The 20,068-nt window shown below is 45.5% G+C and overlaps 1 protein-coding gene across 2 annotated transcripts in view; it reads right to left on the bottom strand.

The window, feature by feature from the left end:
• Nucleotides 1-792: 792 nt before the first annotated feature.
• Nucleotides 793-20,068, bottom strand: part of LOC144767792 (uncharacterized) — an 834,271-nt gene continuing 814,995 nt past the window's right edge. For both annotated transcript variants that reach the window (XM_078651172.1, XM_078651173.1), the window contains one exon: nt 793-2,441. In XM_078651172.1, the coding sequence (XP_078507298.1) occupies nt 2,297-2,441 (145 nt within the window). In that variant the 3' untranslated portion in view covers nt 793-2,296. The remainder of the gene's footprint in view (nt 2,442-20,068) is intronic.

The following is a 20,068-nucleotide window of genomic DNA, read 5'->3' as shown; positions in this document are numbered from 1 at the left end:
GCATATTCTCCACCCAGCTGTATTGCACAGGCTCCTGGGACTCCCTGTCTGAGCGCAGAACCACGGCACTCAGACCATTCACGACGCTGCTGTCCTGCTGGTGACAGCAGCTTTGTGATTGGCTTAGGGGAGCTTGTGTGCTTTCTGCTTCCAGAGCTCGTCAGGATGAGAAGTGGAGGAGAGATGGTGGCCGTGAAGAGGTAAGTGTAATTTTATTTCCCACCTCCTCCCCTGCCCTGTCACTTCAGATCCGTGCCAGCTGCCACTAGAGGAAGAGGCACCTTCCTGCAGAAAAACAATCCTGAGAGGCATATTCCTCTTTCTATGTGTGCTGCAGAGTGCAGCAGCGCAGATAGAAAGAGGAAGTAACAAGGAGAAATAAAGATATTTCTCCTTGTTACTCTTCTCCTGGGAAGGCATATCTTTTTGGTGCATTCCAAGGTCCACCAGTTCTTGTAAATATGCGAAAGCATTAAAAACCATACGAGTTGCATGGGAATACCCATGTAACGCCTACAGAATGTCTTCTCAGGGCAAAGCAAGGCAACTCAGTGATTTCAGGAGCATTGCCTTACTGTAGATTTACGAAGCAACCTCAAAGTGGCCTTGCATGGCTTCATAAATCACATGTAAGGGTTGTGTCGCTCTTGCACCACATAAACCAGCTCATAATTAAGCCCATCAGTGCTTTGGAACATCAGTGAGTATCTCAGTTTGCAAACAACAAGTACCAATAGGACTGAGCTACACAAGCTCAAAATCTGTCAAACAAATCACAAATGGGCTACAAAAGAGTAGAATACTAATTTATTCCCAAAGAAACTTGCTATGTGAGTCATAGCTGTGCTATTTTGTAACTTGCACAACACTAAAATTAAACTGAACCGGAAATAACAGAAAAAAGCTCATAAAAGCTAAATAGACATTTCAACTGTAAATTCTAGATATATTTCTGTTAGCATAAGCTCTGTTAGTTGGAACAATTTATTCATCAGCTCCATAAAACACATTCCTGATTTTACTAGTTTCCGTTTTCGATATTTCCTATAAATCTCTCTAAAACATGAGGCCTTAAATAATATTCAACAAATGTAGAGGAAAACGTCCCATTTTCTTCTACTGTAGCAGTTCTTCAGCATTCCAACTTTACTGACCCCACTTGTACACACCCTCTCTCGCCCTTCCACCACTTCATCACCTACGTTCAACATTTGCACCGCTTCATTGTGTGTCTGAATGAACCCTGTTAGTATCTATTCACCTAGCGCTCCCTTAGAGCCGGATGTCTCCCTTTTGGGGTTCACTTTCGAATGTTTCTGATTTCATGGTGGGACCAGTCCCATGGCACACTTAGAAAACGCTTTCCAGGTGTGACCTCAATATGTCTCTATCACGTTGTCTCACTCATAATACTCAGTTTGGTATATCACAAGTCAACTCCAAGGCCCTTATCACGAGTAGTCTTGGAAATGGGCTGACTAAATTCCCGCCCACAGAAAATTACAGCTGGCAGGATACTATCACTTCTGGTGATGGATACCATCCATCTAATATGTTTGAATCTGATGGTCTAATATGAAATCGGAAATTACCCAGGGAATTGGTGACTTTTGGTCAGATTTCCACAGTAACTGCTCATTTTGGCTCACATATTTACAAGGAAATGTTTGCTGCATCTGCAGCTGAAATCGCAATGTGACATTAATCAAATCTTCTGTGTTCCCCTGGCTCTGATATTTTCAACGGTACCAGTAAGGCCTGTTACTAGCCCCACTGGCAATGCAGGTCCCAGAAGCAAAACACAACCACTAGTGCATTAGTGCATTCTCTCCCTATTATACGAACCTCCTACACCATTTAGTGATTCTCTCACAGTGACTAGCATTCACCCAGGGTTCCTAATGGTTATATTTACAATGCCAGATTCCTGGAACATTAACACACCAAAGCACCCCACATTGCTTTACTAAAAAAAACATGTTACAATTAGACATTAAATGGTCCTCCGGTACAACACATTTTGGTTACTTACGCAATTTATTTTATAAACAACATTCATTTGAAAGTTTTGGCTGGTGGGAAATCAACCATAACATGTTAAATATAATATACAGAAAGATTTAGAAAACACCTAATGTAAAAAAAAATAGATTCAGAAAAGAAGTAGAGAAACTTGAGACACTCAGCATGAATACATGGAGTTTAAGCAAACACACAACTTTGCCAATTGCCTATTCTCCCAGGGGAGTGAAGAAGTCTTCTGGTCAAGCTGAACAGAAAATCCTGAATCATCAATTTATGGTCGTTTTATAATTGTTTTAGGAAACCTATTCATGCATATCCAATTGAGCGGTGAATTGCAGTCCATATGAGTTACGTTGTGAATATTCACGGCGGCACAACCTTTGGTTACGTTGTGAACATTCTTCGGAAATGTTGCACTAGGAAGAAAACAGAAGGTAAAGATGTGTTCATCATTCTCTAGACAACATTCTTAGTCTATCAAACACCACCCCTCCATTAATTAGGATATACTTTTCTACAAGGGGAATGAGTCAAAAACTTCAGTACGTTTTGTTATTTTCAGCTCATTTGGGAACTGCTGCGATTGATAAGAAGCAAGGTAGGTCAGGATCCCAAAGCAAAAGATTAATTTAGCATCTGTTCTTCTCTCGGCCCCAGGCAACACTGACATTCCTACGATCACTTGTGTTCAGGGCATATCACACTTCTGCACATGCATCCAACTAACTGGCACAAAAATTAGTTTCTGTACAGTTCCCACACTGCTATAAAGATCCTCGAAGTCTTATCCCTGCACTCCATCAGAGCCTCAGCCTCAATATGAGACACGTAAAACATGATAGACCAATTCCGCCACTGACTTTGTTTCATGCTGCCAATGAATACATAAACCATCTAAAATAAAATCATCTACAAAACCAGAACAAAATAATGGGTTTGTTGAACAAGATACTTAACTTCGGTAACGATGTAAGAGACATGTGTTAGTTGTAGATTCCTTACCTTATAATTTCCCCCAGGAGTCAGTCTGGATCCGGAGATCTTTTCTTTAGCAATACCCCTGCGCATTGGTAGGTGCCGTAGGTCGACTTTGCATCAGTCTTCAGCGTCGTGGTTGCCGGGATGACGTTACGGTGCCTACTCAGGTGCCGCCCCTGACACTGATGTCAGTTCTGACAATACGTTCCATGCCAGAACACACAGCCATGGAAGACACTGACCACTGGTGCACCAAAACTAGGACCCTGTAAGGGAGTTCCTTTCCCTAGAAATCAGTTCGCAGAGTGGGGAGGATGGGTGTGGTGGTAAGGAATCTACAATTAACATATGTCTCTTACAGATACATTGTTACTGAAGGTAAGTAACCTGTTCATCTGAAAGAGACAGTTAGTTGTAGATTCCTTACCTTACAATAGTTACCCCAGCAATACCATCCCTGGAGGAGGGTCTGCGAATCAATTTCACACGAGAAAGTTCTGACAGACCGAACGGGCAGGATAACTGTGTCTCCGGACTTGAATGCCCGGGCAATAGTGTCTGGTGAACGTGTGCAGAGATGCCCACGTTGCTGCTTGGCAGATATCAATGAGTGGGACTCCACGTGCCAATGCAGTGGTTGCTACCGTAGCTCTAGTGGAGTGAGCGCGCAACACCACTGGAGGTTTCTTCTTCGCTAAAGCATAGCAGATCTTAATGTAAAGGACAACCCATCAAGATATGGTACGTTTTTGAACAGCTCAGCGTTTCTTGGCACCCACATAGCCAATAACGAGTTGATCATCCACCCAGAAGTCTTTGGTGTGGTCAAGATAGAATGACAGTGCACGTTTACGGTCCAGATGGTGGAGTCTCTCCTCCTACTTGGAAGGGTGCAGAGGTGGGAAAAAGGTGATAGATTGTCGTACTTCAAATAGTGTAACCACTTTAGGAAGGAATGAAGGCCGCGTTCTAAGCAACACTTTGTTTGTATGAACAGAGAAGAAAGGGATTTTGGAAGATGGAGCATGAAGCTCACTCACCCTGCGTGCAGAGGTGATTGCAACAAGGAAGGCAGTCTTAAGAGTGTGGAGCCTGACAGGGTAGTTATGAAGAGGCTCGAATTGAGCACACATAAGAAACATGAGAGCAAGTTCAAGTCGCACTGGGGCGTTATGAAGTGGTGGAGGAAACAGATGAGTAATACCCTTAAAGAATCCATTAACCTTTGGGGGCTTGAATAAGGCTGGCTGATCCAGCAGTCGAAGAAAAGCAGAGATTGCTGCAAGATAACCTTTGAGAGTGCCCAGAGCAGTGCCTCTTGGGCCAAAGAAAGTATTCACAAAAGGACCTCTGAAAAAGGGGCAGAAAGGGAACCAACAGCCTTTGCTGTGCACCATGCCACAAACGTGTTCCATCTACAAGTGTATACTGATTTAGGGGAGGAACTCCTTGCTGCCAAGATGACATCACAGTCTTCGGGTGGAAGGTCGAAAGCGGTCAACTGTCGCCGCTCAATCTCCACTCAAGAAGGTGGAGACTGGACAGGTTTGGGCGAAGAACAGTCCCCTGCTGCTACGACAGAAGATCCTCCCCAAGGAGCAGTCTGATCGGAGGATCGATGGTCATGCTCAGAAGCTCAGGGTACCAGACTCTTTGCGCCAAGTAAGGAGGAACAAGAATACCTTGGGCCCGGTTGCGTTTGATCTTCTTGAGTACTCGTGCCAGAAGTGGTACAGGCGGAAAGGCATACAGGAGGCCATAGTGCCACTCGCGAAGAAAAGCGTCACCGAGTAAGTGGCGTCTTGGAAACTCCAATGTGAAATACTGCTAATATTTCGCGTTCTCTTTGGTGGCAAACAGATCTAATCAAGTCTCTCTGAAAGAGATCTTGCACCGCCTCTGAGTAAAGACACCATTCGTGATCGACCAGGCATCAACAGCTGAGTTTGTCCACCCTGGCATTCAGAGAACCTGCCAGGTGTTGAACCCCCAGGGTCATGCTCTGATGTTCCAGAATTGTCCTGAGGCGGAGAGCCTCTTAACAAAGGGTCCACGAACCCACCAGCCCTATTTTTGAAGTACCACATGGCGGTGGTGTTGTCTTTGAACACCTGCACCATTTTCCCTTTTAGGGGGGGAAAGAATGTCTTCAGTGCCAATCTGATCGCCTGGAGCTCCAGCAGGTTGATATGGAGCCCAGACCCCTGCCGGAGAGCAGACGCATCTGATTTCCACCTCTCCCAGATGGCCGCCCCATTCCAGGAGTGACTCATCTCTTAGATCTGGTTGGGGAAGGGAGAGGGATCTGCCTCTGACCCAATCTTGGTTTGTTAACCACCACTGCAGCTGTGTCACAGTCCTTTCTGAGATTTTCACATATTCGGAAAGATTCCCCTGATGCTGCGCCCACTGGAACTTCAGGTCCCACTGCAGAGCCTGCATATGCCACCTGGCATGTTCCACCAGGATGCAGGAGGCCATGAGGTCCAGCAGCCTAAGAGTCATTCTCACTGAAATCCGGGATAGAGGCTGAAACATCGGTCTCATAGACCAAATATTCCAGATTCGCTGTTCGGGAGGATATGCCCGAAACTGCAGTGTCAAGAACAGCTCAGATGAAAGGGAGCATCTGAGAGGGAGTCAGGTGTGACTTTGGCACGTTTACAGTGAACCCCAGCAAATGCAGGAAGTCTGCCATAGTTTAAAGGTGGGAGACGACAACCTGAGGCGAGCCAGCCTTTAACAGCAAGTCGTCGAAATAGGGAAGACTGGGACCCCTGATCTGCGGAGATGAGCTGCGGCCACTGGCATCACCTTTGTGAACACCCGAGGGGCACTGGTAACGCAAGAGGGGAGCACAGTGAACTGAAAGGGATATGATCCACCGCGAACCGTGGATAGCGTCTGTGGGTCGTTAGGACGGGAATGTGGAAAAAAGCGTCCTGCAAGTCCAACGCCACCATTCAGTCTCTGAGGACGAGGGAAGATAGGACTAGAGCCAATATGAACATCCTGAACTAAAGTAGCGGAAATAGCAACCACATAGTACTTCTGGCAGAAGGACCCTCTCTACAGCTCCCTTGGCCAAAAGAGCTGAGACTTCCTGGCGGAGAAGTGCCAAATGATCCTCCGACATGCGATTGTAAGATGGTGGTCTGGAGGGAGGGGCAGTCTTGAAGTGGAGGGAGTAGCCCCTTCTAACGATTTACAGAACCCACCTTTTGTGTTGGACTGCCAGTGGAGGAGGTGATGGCGAATCCAGCTTCCAACTGGCTGAAGATGGGCTTGGAGGCAGTGACCGGGAGGGGGAGGGGAAGGGGGGCCGGGGCGGTCGCGTGGGTGGTCAACTGACTCCCGCGCTGGTATCCAGCCCAGCGAGGACACTGGGTCCCACGAGTGCAGCCACGCAGAGCCTGGGCAGCTTGCGTGAACCGGTGGTTAGACTGGACCGGACGTGGTTGGTAGCCCCTTCCGTAGCCAAGAAAGGGACGAAAAGCAGACAGGAGTGAATGGAAAGGCACAGTGAGGCCCACAGATCTGGACAGGACTCGAGAGTCTTTAAAGCGCTCAAGCGAACAAGTCTGCTTTGTCGCCAAAAAGACGACAGCGATTAAAGGGCGTGTCCATCAAAGTTGACTGGACATCCACCAAAAAGCCGGATGTCCTTAAGCAGCCCTAGCGTCGACAGGCTACCAACATGGCAATCATTTTGCCCAGTAAGTGGGTGGTATCCAGTCCACATCGAATGGTGAATTGGACTGCGTCCCTCCCATCTGCAAATGCCTGGGATAGAAAGACCTGGGCCTCCTCTGGGCACTGAGGCAGAACCTGCGCGACTGTATCACCGACGGTATGGGAGTAGCAGCCCAAGAGGCACGCAGTATTCACCGACTACAGTGCCAAGCTGGAGGAAGAGAAAATTTGCTTCCCAAGATGGTGTTGCTTCTTGGATTCCTTAACTCGGGGAGCAGAAAGGAAGGCGTCCTTAGAAGAAGAGGCTTGGAACAGCAAGTTCTCAGGGGAAGGGTGTTGGGTCAAGAACACAAGGTTGCCTGGGGCCGGGTGACGGCAGCGGGCAATTGTCCTCTCCACAGGAGCCTTTGTGCTGGGCTTGGATCAAATGCCCAGGAGGACATCAGAAAGGGCTTAATTGAAAGGCAATAGGGGTTCAGAGGAAGAACCACCTGTCAGGAGGTTTGTCCTGACTGCCACCTAAAGAGAGCTCAAGGCCAAGGACTTCGAGAGCCCTTATGAACACCACAGCATAGGAACCTTCCTCCTCCGTAGCCACGGTAGGGAGAGAAAGAAAACCAGTGTCTGGAGAGGTGTCCAAACCACTGGCATCACCCAGGTCCTCTCGCCAGTCTGGTTCTTCCAGCTGGTAGGTTAAAGGGTCCAGCAACCCTTCAAAAACCTCATCACCTCCCTTTGGTCGATAGACACCAGGGATGAATAGGGGAACAAAAGTATCCCCAAGGGTCGGTTCCGACGTCGGTCCGGCTCTGTGTCCAACTTGGGGATAAGGATGGGAACGGTATTGGCCGGGGGCACAGCCGGTGCCGGGGGTGTCGCGATTGAGATCAGCCCAACTGAAGGGCAAGTAAGATTGTTTCGCATCGAACCGGATCTATGCCTGGATCCACGGGCCCCTCCAGCACTGGGGAAAGAGCCGCCAGCATCAAAGGCCCAGGACCCCCGCTCCGCGGGGCCCATAGGCACGCCGGCAGAGTCGGGCTTCCCAAAGACGAGGTGTAAGGCCTCGTATAAGTGGCGAAGTTGGGATGGGGATGCTCCGTCTCCCTGAAAGGTGGGAGGTGTGGAATAGTCGCTGAAGCAGGTTCCAGAGACGGAGACTTCGAGAAATGATGCTCCGAGTCGCGCCCCATGTCATATACGACCAACGGGGAGAAGGTGCAGAGCGCTTGTGCTTTTTCACCTTCTTCTTGTGCTCGGACTTACCCGAGGACCTTGATGACTTGGAGTGTGGCTTCGCGAACGGCCTTGTGACCTTCCTCTCGCACGAGACCAGGAGCAGCGCGGAGCCGGCTGCAGGGCCTCCAACAACTTTTGAGACCGCTCCCGCAAAGTCTTTGGGTTCATGGCCCGGCAGTCGGAACACGACTTCGGGTCATGGTCGCACTTCAGACACCATAAGTACATGAGGTGCAGATCTGTCACAGACTTAATTAAACAAAAATAATTAACATCTAGATGTTGTAAGAGTGGTCCCTACATTGGTGGGGAGCACACTGTGTTCTTTAAATACCCCTCACACACTAAAAGGACCCTTGGTGTCATGCTTCATCATTGGGGTCTTCGCACCCCTCTACGGGATGCGGTGTGCTGGTAACCGACGACTAAGCAGGTGCACTTTTATACTTTGGCTATGTGTGCTGTGTGTGAGGTTTCAGTGTGTATAAGTGAGTGGTGGGTTCTGAAAAGTGACAAAGTGAGGTTAAAAAGCACCTGGCACGTGAGGTCTACAAAAATATTAATGGGACCCCGTACTGGTACTGTTAAAAGGGTGATTATGAGGTATTTTGTATGTTAATGTACAACACCTCGTGTGTGCGGCATCGACATGTTTCGAAGCTAGGCTTCTTCTTCAGGATGGGGTGTGCAGATCCCCATCTTACTCACGTCCATTGAAAATTTCGGATTGATTACAGAGAAGTGATATTAAGCTAAAAAAGGCTAGTATGTGCCTACTTGTCTGTTCAAAAGTTTCTACATTGAGAACCCGAAAAGGACCAAAAAAACACAAAAAGAAGAATATTTCGGTATTATCATTGTAATATCCAGAAATGCAGGTTCAGTGACCTAAAAAAGTGTGAGGGCAACAACTGCTAGACATAATATGTCATCCTATTGTGGTGGTGTGCCCTGTAAAAAAGAACACAGACAAGACATGCACAACATATAACATAAAACACATGCTCTAGGTCATTAACCTATAAAGTTTTGACGAATGTAATCTTGTTAGCCATTTGGGAAAGAAACAATTGTGAGCATACTTGCTGAAAAAGAACTGGTTGGCACCATGAGCCTCCAAACGGTGGGGTTGAAGTGCTATTTGCACCCTATAAAGATAAGGTATAATGCTCAATCTGTATGAACGCCTAGTATTCACTTACTTCTGGTGGTGGCAAACGAGGTTGCTTAGTGGTTAGTTATACTCACTGCTACACAACAGTTTCTGCGCCTTACTTCCCCCGACCGTGGCTCCACTGGTAGTGAAAAGAGCCCGGTATCTGAGCCTTAAGTACCCCCACCAATCACCATGAATTGTTTGGTTAATTGGTCAAAAAACGGGAAAAGTTGTGGGCCATATAAGGCATTTCCGGGCTGCCTGTAAACTCATCGCTGCCTCCTGTCTAGTATGCTGAATGGGGCGCAAGCGCCCGGCGTGCTGCGGTTATCGCGCATGTGCAAACCCGATGGCTGAGTGTCTAGGGTCCTGCACAGGCGCGTGTGGATACCGCAGCCAGGCATTAGCGGAGTACTAGATATTGGCAAAAGTCAGTGTGAAGCGCGTTCCAGCTTCATTTAATGCGATAGATCGTTACCAATAATAATGGTCTTGTGCTTGATGTTGGCAAAGTCAGTGTGAAGCGCATTCAGGCTCCATTTAATGCGATAAATCGTCACCAAAAACAATGGTATAGTTTTTAAATGACATATAAACACATATGGGAAGGAATGGATGGTACTGCCACCTGTGGGGTCATAATAGATACTGATCATAGAGAGAGATTCTCCCGAGATATATCAGTCATTAGGAATGGTGGCAGTTATGTGCTCAATCTAATGAACATTAGTTCCAACTTATGCGGGTGTAAGGCTTACCAAAAATAGTCTAAAGAAGTCATTTTGCACCCATGTGCATACTGTTATGGTAGAAGTGTGTGGACTAAATTACAGTGGACCTGGAAAGATGGCTTGTTATCAGCCAAAATACCATAAGATATTGGTATCGGTTGTCTTGTTACAAAATACGTGAGGGACAAAGTTAATTCAGCTGGCCCCACTGTATGTCGTCGTTTAGGCCAATCACGTGGGTGCCCAGCCGGAACACCCAGCTTTGCTTTTTTCAAAGAGGCCTTTCTCAGAGGGTAGTTGTTCAATTATGGTCCAGTGTAGGTCGTTTACACAGTGCATTTCATTCAGAAAGTGTGTCGACATTTTTGTTGTGCTTTTCTTGCACCTTACATTGCTCTTATGCTCACTGATTCTGGTTTTGACTGATCTTGTTGTCATTCCAATATATTCAAGGCCACAAGGGCACGTAATCATGTATATGACATGTTTACTATTACAGTTTGTAAACTTTCTTTGATCCCATGTAGTTCCGTTCCTAAATGCCAGGTGTCTGCTTTTCTTTGTTAAGAGGCAGCTGCTGCAGTTACCAGAGGGATGATGACCCTGTATCCCATGTAGTGTGGGTTGCTCTGGATGCTTTATTTGAGGACGGGTGTGGACTAGAATGTTTTTAAGGTTTCTACCTTGCCTATGTGCAAAGAGGGGCTTCTCTAAATCCAGATCACCACACACCAAAGTACGCCAAGGTTTATTTACAATTTTTGAGATTTCATTGGAATGTGTATTGTAGGTGGTCACACATATGGGTGTTTTATTGGGCTCTTTCTGCACCTTTTCTTCCAGAGAGCCTCTCTGTTGTTATTCTGGGTGCTCTTCGTGGCTTTGTTGATTACAGTGGCAGAATAATTTCTCTGTTGGGGCTTCCATTTAAGGTCTGCCACTTGTGTCTTATATTCACCCACATCAGAACAATTCCTTCTGAGATGGAGGAATTGACCATGCGGTAGGGTGTCACGGTGTTGTGGGTGAAAGCTGTCATACCTTAGGAGACAATTTCACGCGGTAGGTTTAAAGTGGGTGGGGGATTTTAGAAATCCACCCTCTGGATAGATGTTTAGATCAAGGAACACCAGCATTTCATGTGAGACAGAGCTAGTAAATTTCAGAAAAGCATTCTGTATGTTGAGCCACTCCATGAACTGTGTCACAGAGTGCATGTCGCCCTCCCAGATGACAAAAATGTCATCTATGTAACGTCTCCACGTACGTAAGTTGTTTCTGAAGGGGTTATTTTCGTGAAAGATTTTATGTGTCTCCAGGTGGTGGACGTAGAGACCGGCCAGGCTCGGAGCAAAGGTGCTCCCCATGCTGGTACCGTGGCTCTGTAAGTGTAGTGTATTTTCATATTTAAAAAAATTGTTTGTTAGGGCAATGGAAATGCACTCGAGAACCACCCCTCTAGGTGTTTGATATTTACATGGTGTGGAGAACAAAACTTCCTCAATGATGTAGAGTGTTTCATCATGGGGTAAACTAGTATACAGGCTCTCCACATCCAAACTTAGTAGCAGTTGGGTTGAGGGGTCAAAAGGTAAGTTCTGTAACAATTGGAGTACCGCTTTAGTGTCCTTCAGGTATGTGTCAGTGGCCTGTACCAGGGGGTGTAGAAATGAATCCGCAAATTGGGATAGAGGTTCCAAAATGGAACCGATGCCCGAAACAATAGGCCTCACTGGAGGTTTTTCCAGGTCTTTGTGTATTTTAGGGATGGTGTAAAAGTACGGTGCTTTTTGGATCAGGAAATCAGTCTCTTTTTTTTATAGCCACTTACGGGCCAAGGCTTCCTCCACCATTCCCGATATCTTGATATGAAGTGCCTCTGTGGGGTTCTCTTGTAGGACAATGTAATTGCTCCTATCTGCCAAGAGTCTCAGACATTCGTGATTATAGGCAGTAGCTGTCTGCACAACAATAGCTCAGCCTTTATCAGCAGGCTTTATGATGTCTTTGTTACCTGCGAGTTGCTTTATGGCTCCTTGTTCCACATTGCTGCTGTTGTGGAACACATTCATATTGGTTGTGTTAATCTTTTTCAAATCAGTCATTACTGCTTTTTCAAAAGCGAGTACTTCAACAGGCAGGACTGCATCAGGGGGAGTGAAAGTTGATTTCGGTTTTAGACCTGTGTCAGTGGGTACGGAGGTATCTTCTTTGTTTTGAAAGAAGGTTTGTAGTTTGATTTTTCTCACAAAATCCTGCATTTCGACATGTAGTTTGAAAGCATCCAGCTTTTTTGTAGGTACAAAACCTAGGCCTTTATTAAGGACTGCCTTTTCTATTTCCAAGAGTGCCCAAGGGGTTATATTGACTACTAGGTCCCTCTCCTGCTGGTTGACGGTTGGTTCTGGAGGGCGCCTGTCATGCTCCTGGTTGACACTCGGGGATCCTCTTGGTCCCCTTCTTGCCACGTTACATTGTTGCCCCTCTTGTTCCTGCCCCTCCGGGGTCCCTGGCGTGACCCTAAAAAAGGCTGTGGCCCGTAGAAACTTCCTTCATATTCAGGAGCCCATTGTTGATAGAGTGGTTCCATGGGTGGTGGTCCATACTGGTATTGTTGGAATTCAGGTGGGCCTTGGTATGCTTGGTACATGGGTGGGCCTTGATAGCCTCTCCATCCCCTTTGTCTGGGTAGAAAGGTTTTTGTTGTCTTTGCCCCCCTCTTTGATATCTGTAAGGGTGGTGCCCACTTGAGTTTGACCCATTTGAGCTGCAGTCTGATGACTCACTGTCCTGGTCACTCATGGTGTCTTTTGAGAGGTAACCCTCTCTTATGTAGGGATATGCTTTCTCGTGTGAAAAGCGATCTTTATCTTTCTTCAATTTATTGAATTTGCTTTGTTTAAGAGTGAGTTCAAAATCTGTCATCACAGACATCATCTTGTGACGGGCGTTGCTGGGCGTCAAGCTGGTCCTTCGTAGGGACATTCCTTGTGCACTGGGAGTCAGACTCAAAAAAAGACGTGGACAAAAAGTTGCAAAAAGCTAGCCAAAAAACTGGCTATGGGGTAACCTAGCCCTCTTCGGGTCTGCGCTAGGCTGGCACGGAAAAAGAAAGACCTGACGTCCGTATGCAGGGGCTGGTTCTAAATAGGCACTGGGATGAGATTCCGGCGACCATGACGCCGGACGCGGAGTTGACCAATGCCACCCACCGACGTGCAGGGGTATTGCTAAAAAAAAAATCTCCAGATCCAGACTGCCGCCTGGGGGAAATTCTAAGGTAAGGAATCTACAACTAACTGTCTCTTTCAGATATAAGCTTTTAGTGACTTAATGACACTAACATATTCCAGTCCACCCTCTTCTCAGCACATCATCACCATACCAATGTCGCTGATAAGGCTTACTATGATTGTGCTCTGCTTCCCGGTTCTCACTGACTTAATCCTTGATTTGGCTCCTCTCTCAGCCATGCTTATATCTGTTAATGATTTCAGCCTTAAAGAGAAATTATAACAGACCAATATTCGACTAGTTACTGTCTGGCCATTATGTCTCAACACGCACTCACTCCTGCTTTTACAATGCAAGAACAAAGACTAGTTTTACAATGCATTTGCAGTAAACGTTATTACATTTACTATAGCAACGCATACCACAAACATGCATTATGCCACATTATAAAAACAATACAAATTCGAACAACGCCATGTAAGGATTCAAATGTAAAAGGCAACCCAACAAAAAAAGTTATCTAAGGCATGAATGATGCTGAAGTCTACTTCAGCAGGGGTCTTTAACCTCTAGATTAAGAGCTACTACTTAACAATGAAAATCACCCAGAGCTACTGTCTTATTGTAATTGTATTTACATAACATTCATAACTCCAGACACAGGGTTGAAGCACATTTCAGGGAGTTGTACTCTACTCTGGAACCCAAAGGATTAGAGGCGGATTAGTACAGGGAAATATAAGTTGTTAATTTGAGGGGTGGACATATGAGCCTGTTAGTTTGATTGATTAGGATAAAGGAGGGGTAGAGGAGTGAAAAGCCTAGATAGTGTTATTTGGGAGATCATATTAATAGGATGAGTCAAAGGAGGGAAGAGTCTTGAAAGCGTTGTTAGGGCCATCACAGTAGTAAAATGAGGTTCGGGATAGGTCAAAAGAGAGATATAGGAGGGAAGATTCTAGGAAGTGTTATTTTGGAGATCATAGTAGAAAAATTAGGTTTGGGGCGAGTCAAGGAAGGACAGAGGAGGGAAGAGGCTATAAAGGGTTATATGGGTGATCATAATAGCAGAATGAGGTTTGGAGTGAGTCAAGGAGGGATAGAGGAGGGAAGAGTCAAGAAAGGATCTTAGGGAGACCATAGTAGTAGAATGAGGGTTGGAATGACTTAGACAGTGAAGGTAGAGGATTTAATGAGAGAGGTATGATGAGACAGAGTAGTGCATTGAGGGAGTTGAGGTTTTTTCCCCTTCTTTCTACAGTAGGAGCAAAGTAATAACTATATAGATACATAACTAAATATAAAGATTATACATGTATAAGGAAAATAACAAAGATATAAATTCTATTGTACACATTTCCATATGTGCATGCATAGATAAATAGGTAGAAATAGGTAGAAATGTGGACTTTCAGGTGTTGCTGTGTGTAAAGTAAATTTATTTCTGTATTTTTATAATACTTTCATTTATTTATTTTATTGTTATGTTTTCCGTAATATTCAAATAAAGAAGCACTTGTAGATATAATTGTTATGCCTATATTTATTGTTAGAAATGGGATATCTAGTTAGCAGAGGAAGGCACCACCACTCTAGCCAGGGTAAGCTAGATACACACTAAAAGATAACCTGTTCTCACCCTCTGGTAGCTTGGCACAGAGCAGTCAGGCTTATCTAAAGAGCCAAAGTGTAAAGTATTTGTACAACCAACACACACACACATGCATGCACACACACAATAAAAACACCACAAAAAGACTCCACACAGATTTATAAAAAATTGAGAATCATTTTATAAAAAAATCAAGACCAAAGCAGCAAAAATCTAATGAGTAGAAGTCGATATTTGGACATATCACTGTTTCATCACTTCATGACTGATTTCTCAGTTGTCTGAAGCTTGTTTCCATAATTTAGCCATTTGGCTTCTGACAGCCTGCATTTAGGTCACTACAAAATGGGGAAACGACCAGGACAAAGTGAACAGTTCATGCTGACCGCGATGGAGCACTGCAAGCCTTTCAGGTCAGCAGTCCAGGACAGTGTTCAGTTTAGAGGAGAATCACATGCACTTTCGTACAGGTCAGCAGTGTCAAATTAATCCCAGTCCTAAGGCCAACAAAATGAATTAGCAAAAAGAGGAGCTAAGCAAGAAATGTTTTGGGGGAGACGACCCTAAGGCTGAGAGATAGATAAATAAAATAAACAGGGACCCATAAGCAATTCATCAAGTAACTTATGAAAACTATGCAGTGACCTATTTACATATATATATATATATATATATATATATATATATATATATATATATATATATATATCATCCAAAAGTGCCCCGGATCAGAGTGGCGTTCTCATGATCCGGGGCACTTTTGGATGATTTATATGCGGCAGGCTCCGAGCCGCAGAGAATGCACCGCCTAAAAGCCAGGTCTAACAGGCTGTCAATGGAGCAGCCTGCCAGTGCTAAGGATTGCCGAAAGAAAACATGAAAGCAGCCCTGGAACCCACTGGAGGGCTATGAACTTTTAAGAAAGATGGGTTAAAAACATTGTGGACATTAAAACCGGACCCGAGTGAAAAGGGTTTTGAATCAGTACTTCTAAGTCCAGCAAGCAGTTTGTAACAGAAAAATCGTGCATTGTGGGTAAAAAACACAAACTATAAAATTGTTTGAAGTACTGCACCGGGTTTTTGCTGTGTCTCCCCATTTCCCCTGAAGAAATTGCATGAGGCAATGAAACGCGTTGGGAAGCTTTAAAAATGAACTGGGGCTGTGATCGTGTTTAGTGCAATAATAAAAGGAATGTTTCCTATCCTTGCAGAGTGGCGTTCTCATGATCCGGGGCACTTTTGGATGATTTATATGCGGCAGGCTCCGAGCCGCAGAGAATGCACCGCCTAAAAGCCAGGTCTAACAGGCTGTCAATGGAGCAGCCTGCCAGTGCTAAGGATTGCCGAAAGAAAACATGAAAGCAGCCCTGGAACCCACTGGAGGGCTATGAACTTTTAAGAAAGATGGGTTAAAAACATTGTGGACATTAAAACCGGACCCGAGTGAAAAGGGTTTTGAATCAGTACTTCTAAGTCCAGCAAGCAGTTTGTAACAGAAAAATCGTGCATTGTGGGTAAAAAACACAAACTATAAAATTGTTTGAAGTACTGCACCGGGTTTTTGCTGTGTCTCCCCATTTCCCCTGAAGAAATTGCATGAGGCAATGAAACGCGTTGGGAAGCTTTAAAAATGAACTGGGGCTGTGATCGTGTTTAGTGCAATAATAAAAGGAATGTTTCCTATCCTTGCAGAGTGGCGTTCTCATGATCCGGGGCACTTTTGGATGATTTATATGCGGCAGGCTCCGAGCCGCAGAGAATGCACCGCCTAAAAGCCAGGTCTAACAGGCTGTCAATGGAGCAGCCTGCCAGTGCTAAGGATTGCCGAAAGAAAACATGAAAGCAGCCCTGGAACCCACTGGAGGGCTATGAACTTTTAAGAAAGATGGGTTAAAAACATTGTGGACATTAAAACCGGACCCGAGTGAAAAGGGTTTTGAATCAGTACTTCTAAGTCCAGCAAGCAGTTTGTAACAGAAAAATCGTGCATTGTGGGTAAAAAACACAAACTATAAAATTGTTTGAAGTACTGCACCGGGTTTTTGCTGTGTCTCCCCATTTCCCCTGAAGAAATTGCATGAGGCAATGAAACGCGTTGGGAAGCTTTAAAAATGAACTGGGGCTGTGATCGTGTTTAGTGCAATAATAAAAGGAATGTTTCCTATCCTTGCAGAGTGGCGTTCTCATGATCCGGGGCACTTTTGGATGATATATATATATATATATATATATATATATATATATGTGTGTGTGTGTGTATATATATATATATAGTTAACTGAACGGAGGAATTTCAATGGTTTTGTACGAGTGAAATGTCCAGCTAATATATATATATATTCACTGAAAAAACCACAGGTTTCAGGGGCATTATCGTTAGCTGGACATTTCACTCGTACAAAACCATTGAAATTCCTCCGTTCAGTTAACTATAACTCGCGCACCCGCAATGCACTGATGATGATGACGTCACACACTACATCACTCATGACATGGTCAGTGACATCACTCATGACATCACTGATGACATCTCGCATGGGCTAGAGGGCCTCAGGATTGAAGGGGAATTATTTCCCCAACTTAAAATGCGCCACAGGGTGTGTTTGCACATGTCACCTCAGGCCCCGTACCCTCCCTTCCCCACTGTGTAAACAAGCCCTGTGGCCGTTTTAAGTTGGGAGATTAGGTCCCCTTGAATCGTGAGAGTCCATAGGGTCAAACTAGCACGCTAGGTACCTCCAGTAAGCAACGTTGCAGAGAGGTGTAAAAAGTGGCACGGCCTGGACCACCTCTCTGCAAAGCAGCGCAGTGGCGCTTACTGGCGCTTACTGGAAGCACCTGGTGGGCTAGTTGGCCCCCAGGGGCCCTCAGGATTGAAGGGGAATTATTTCCCCAACTTAAAACACACCACAGGGCGTGTTTGCACACAACACCTCAGGCCCCGTCCCCTGCCTTCACCACTGTGTAAACCCGCCCTGTGGACGTTTTAAGTTGGGAAATTAAGTCCCTTTGAATCCTGAGTGTCCCTATGGCCAAACTAGCCCACTAGGTACCTCCAGTAAGCACCACAAAGCTGCATTGCAGAGAGGTGTAAAAAGGGGCATGGCCTCTGAACACCTCTCTGCAACGCAGCTCCCTGGCGCATACTGAAGGTACCTGGTGGGCTTTTTGGCCCTCAGGGACCCTCAGTATTGAAAGGGAATTAATTCCCCAACGTACAACTCGTCAGGGGGTGCGTCTGCACAATGATGAAGGAAGGGGGCGGGGCCTGAGATGACATGTCTGTAAGCACGCCCTGTGGCGCTTTTTAATTTGAGGAATGAATTTCTCTTCAATCCTGAGGGCCAGGGATCGGGAGAGTGCGCGGATCCTGCGCGGCCATAGATATCACTATTTTTTTTAATTACATTTTCTCAGCAACTACTGAACGGATTTACCCCATGTAACAAAAAGAGTTATTTCTGAACCAAGGGCTACCTTTTCGCTAAATTTGGTGTAATTCCGTTCAGTAGTTCAGGCTGTAGCCGCGGCTAAAGTTTCCTATGGAAAATTGCATGGGGAAAACACGTTTTGGGACCCCCCCTTTTTTCTCGGCCCCCGCTTGACGAATCACCCTGAAACTTTCAAGATTGGACCAGAGCGGGCCATGAGTTTTGACTGCCAGTAGGCAATGTTATATATAGATATATGATCAACCACGGAAAGATGTTGCCAGGAAAGATCAGATGCCTAAAGGCACCGAAGAAGCAAGAGTGGAAACTTCGGACTCTGATGTCACTGCCAGTGAGTTATCTGGGGATGAAACGACAGGGACAACCACTGCTCCTGGACCCCCAGTTAAGAAAACCCCTTTTCAGCAGGAGTTCAAGGTCATCCGAGAAAGTTGGCTAAGGGATGGCAAGAACAAACCCCCAGAAGCAGGAGACAAACCCGACGAGGGGGCTGGAAGGGGAAGAGGAAGAGGCAACGGCAACGTCAAGAGCAAACCAATTCCGAGGGTCACCAGGAGCCAGAGGAGGGGAAGATGGTAGGCCCTTCGGAACAACTCACCATAGTGAACCTTTCGGATAGACAACTAACTCCAGCAGAAGAGTCTGTTCTCAAGTTAGGATTGACTTTCTGTCCAAGTAAAAGCATGGAGTACACACAGACACGGATCGATCTGTTTAAATTTGTTCGCAAGATCAAACTGCACAAGTTTCATAAAGTTAAACCCACAGCTCAAGAAGCCAAGCATCTAAGACAGAATAAAAAGGACACGGATCTCCTAACTGTCAATGATCTCACTGCCTGTGAAGTATTACATAATTTGAGACTAGAAGGCAACATGGAAACGGAAACAACTGATAATACTCTCACCCAAAGACTGGCCAATGTTGATATTGAACAAACTGCACCTAAAAGTAATTTCAAGTTGGCTTCCAAGTTTGTTCCACAGACTGCGGTGGATTCGATCGACATTTTTTCCGATATAGTCACCAGGGATCTGATGACCATGAGAACCACTCAAGAAAATCGGAAGACTCGATTTAATACCACCAAGGAACAGCATGTAGCCATTAAGTCCATCATGGATGATGAAACCATAGTGTGCAAACGCTCCGACAAAGGAGGCAACATTGTTGTCATGTCCAGGATCAAATATGTGGCAGAGGCCATGCGGCAACTGCAGGATGTTTCCTGTTATGCCATAATAAAGAAACAAGATTACTTATCCAGCATAAATGATCTCTATGTTTTACTTAAGAAATGGCACGATAAACAGATGCTTGATCTGGATGAATATCTTTTTCTCAAGACCACCAACCCTGTGTTACCTTGTTTTTACCATCTCCCCAAGGTCCATAAGGACATTAGAGACCCCCCTGGGAGACCTATTATCTCCTCAATGGGAGGACTGACGGAGAACCTCTCCAAGTTTCTAGACCACCACCTGTTCAGTTCTGTGTTGTCTCTGAAATCATACATCAGGGACACTTCGGACTTTATAGAGAAGGTGGAACTTTTGAACTGGCAACCATCCTATATACTGATCACCCTGGACATAACAAGTTTGTATACTTGCATAGATCATGACCAGGGTCTCCTTGCCATAGAGTACTTCCTCAAAAAGAGAGAGTTAAAATTTGCAATGCATAATAGGATGCTATTAGAATTAGTTACATTCTGTTTACGCAATAACATTTTTCTCTTTCAGAATACCATATATTGCCAACTGACTGGTACGGCGATGGGTTCCTGCTTCGCCCCCAGCTACGCGAATTTATTCGTGGGCTGGTGGGAGGAGCAGGTAGCCTGGGCCCCCAGACTGTCCTCCTGGAATTCTAAGGTGGTACAATGGAGCAGGTACATTAATGACCTGTTCCTAGTATGGAATGGTACCATTGAGGAAGCTAAA

This window comes from Lissotriton helveticus, chromosome 7 (assembly GCF_964261635.1).
Source record: "Lissotriton helveticus chromosome 7, aLisHel1.1, whole genome shotgun sequence".
In the NCBI taxonomy this organism is placed as follows: domain Eukaryota; kingdom Metazoa; phylum Chordata; class Amphibia; order Caudata; family Salamandridae; genus Lissotriton; species Lissotriton helveticus.
Note: the sequence above shows the minus strand (reverse complement) of the source record. Positions and strands in the feature narration are given on the sequence as shown.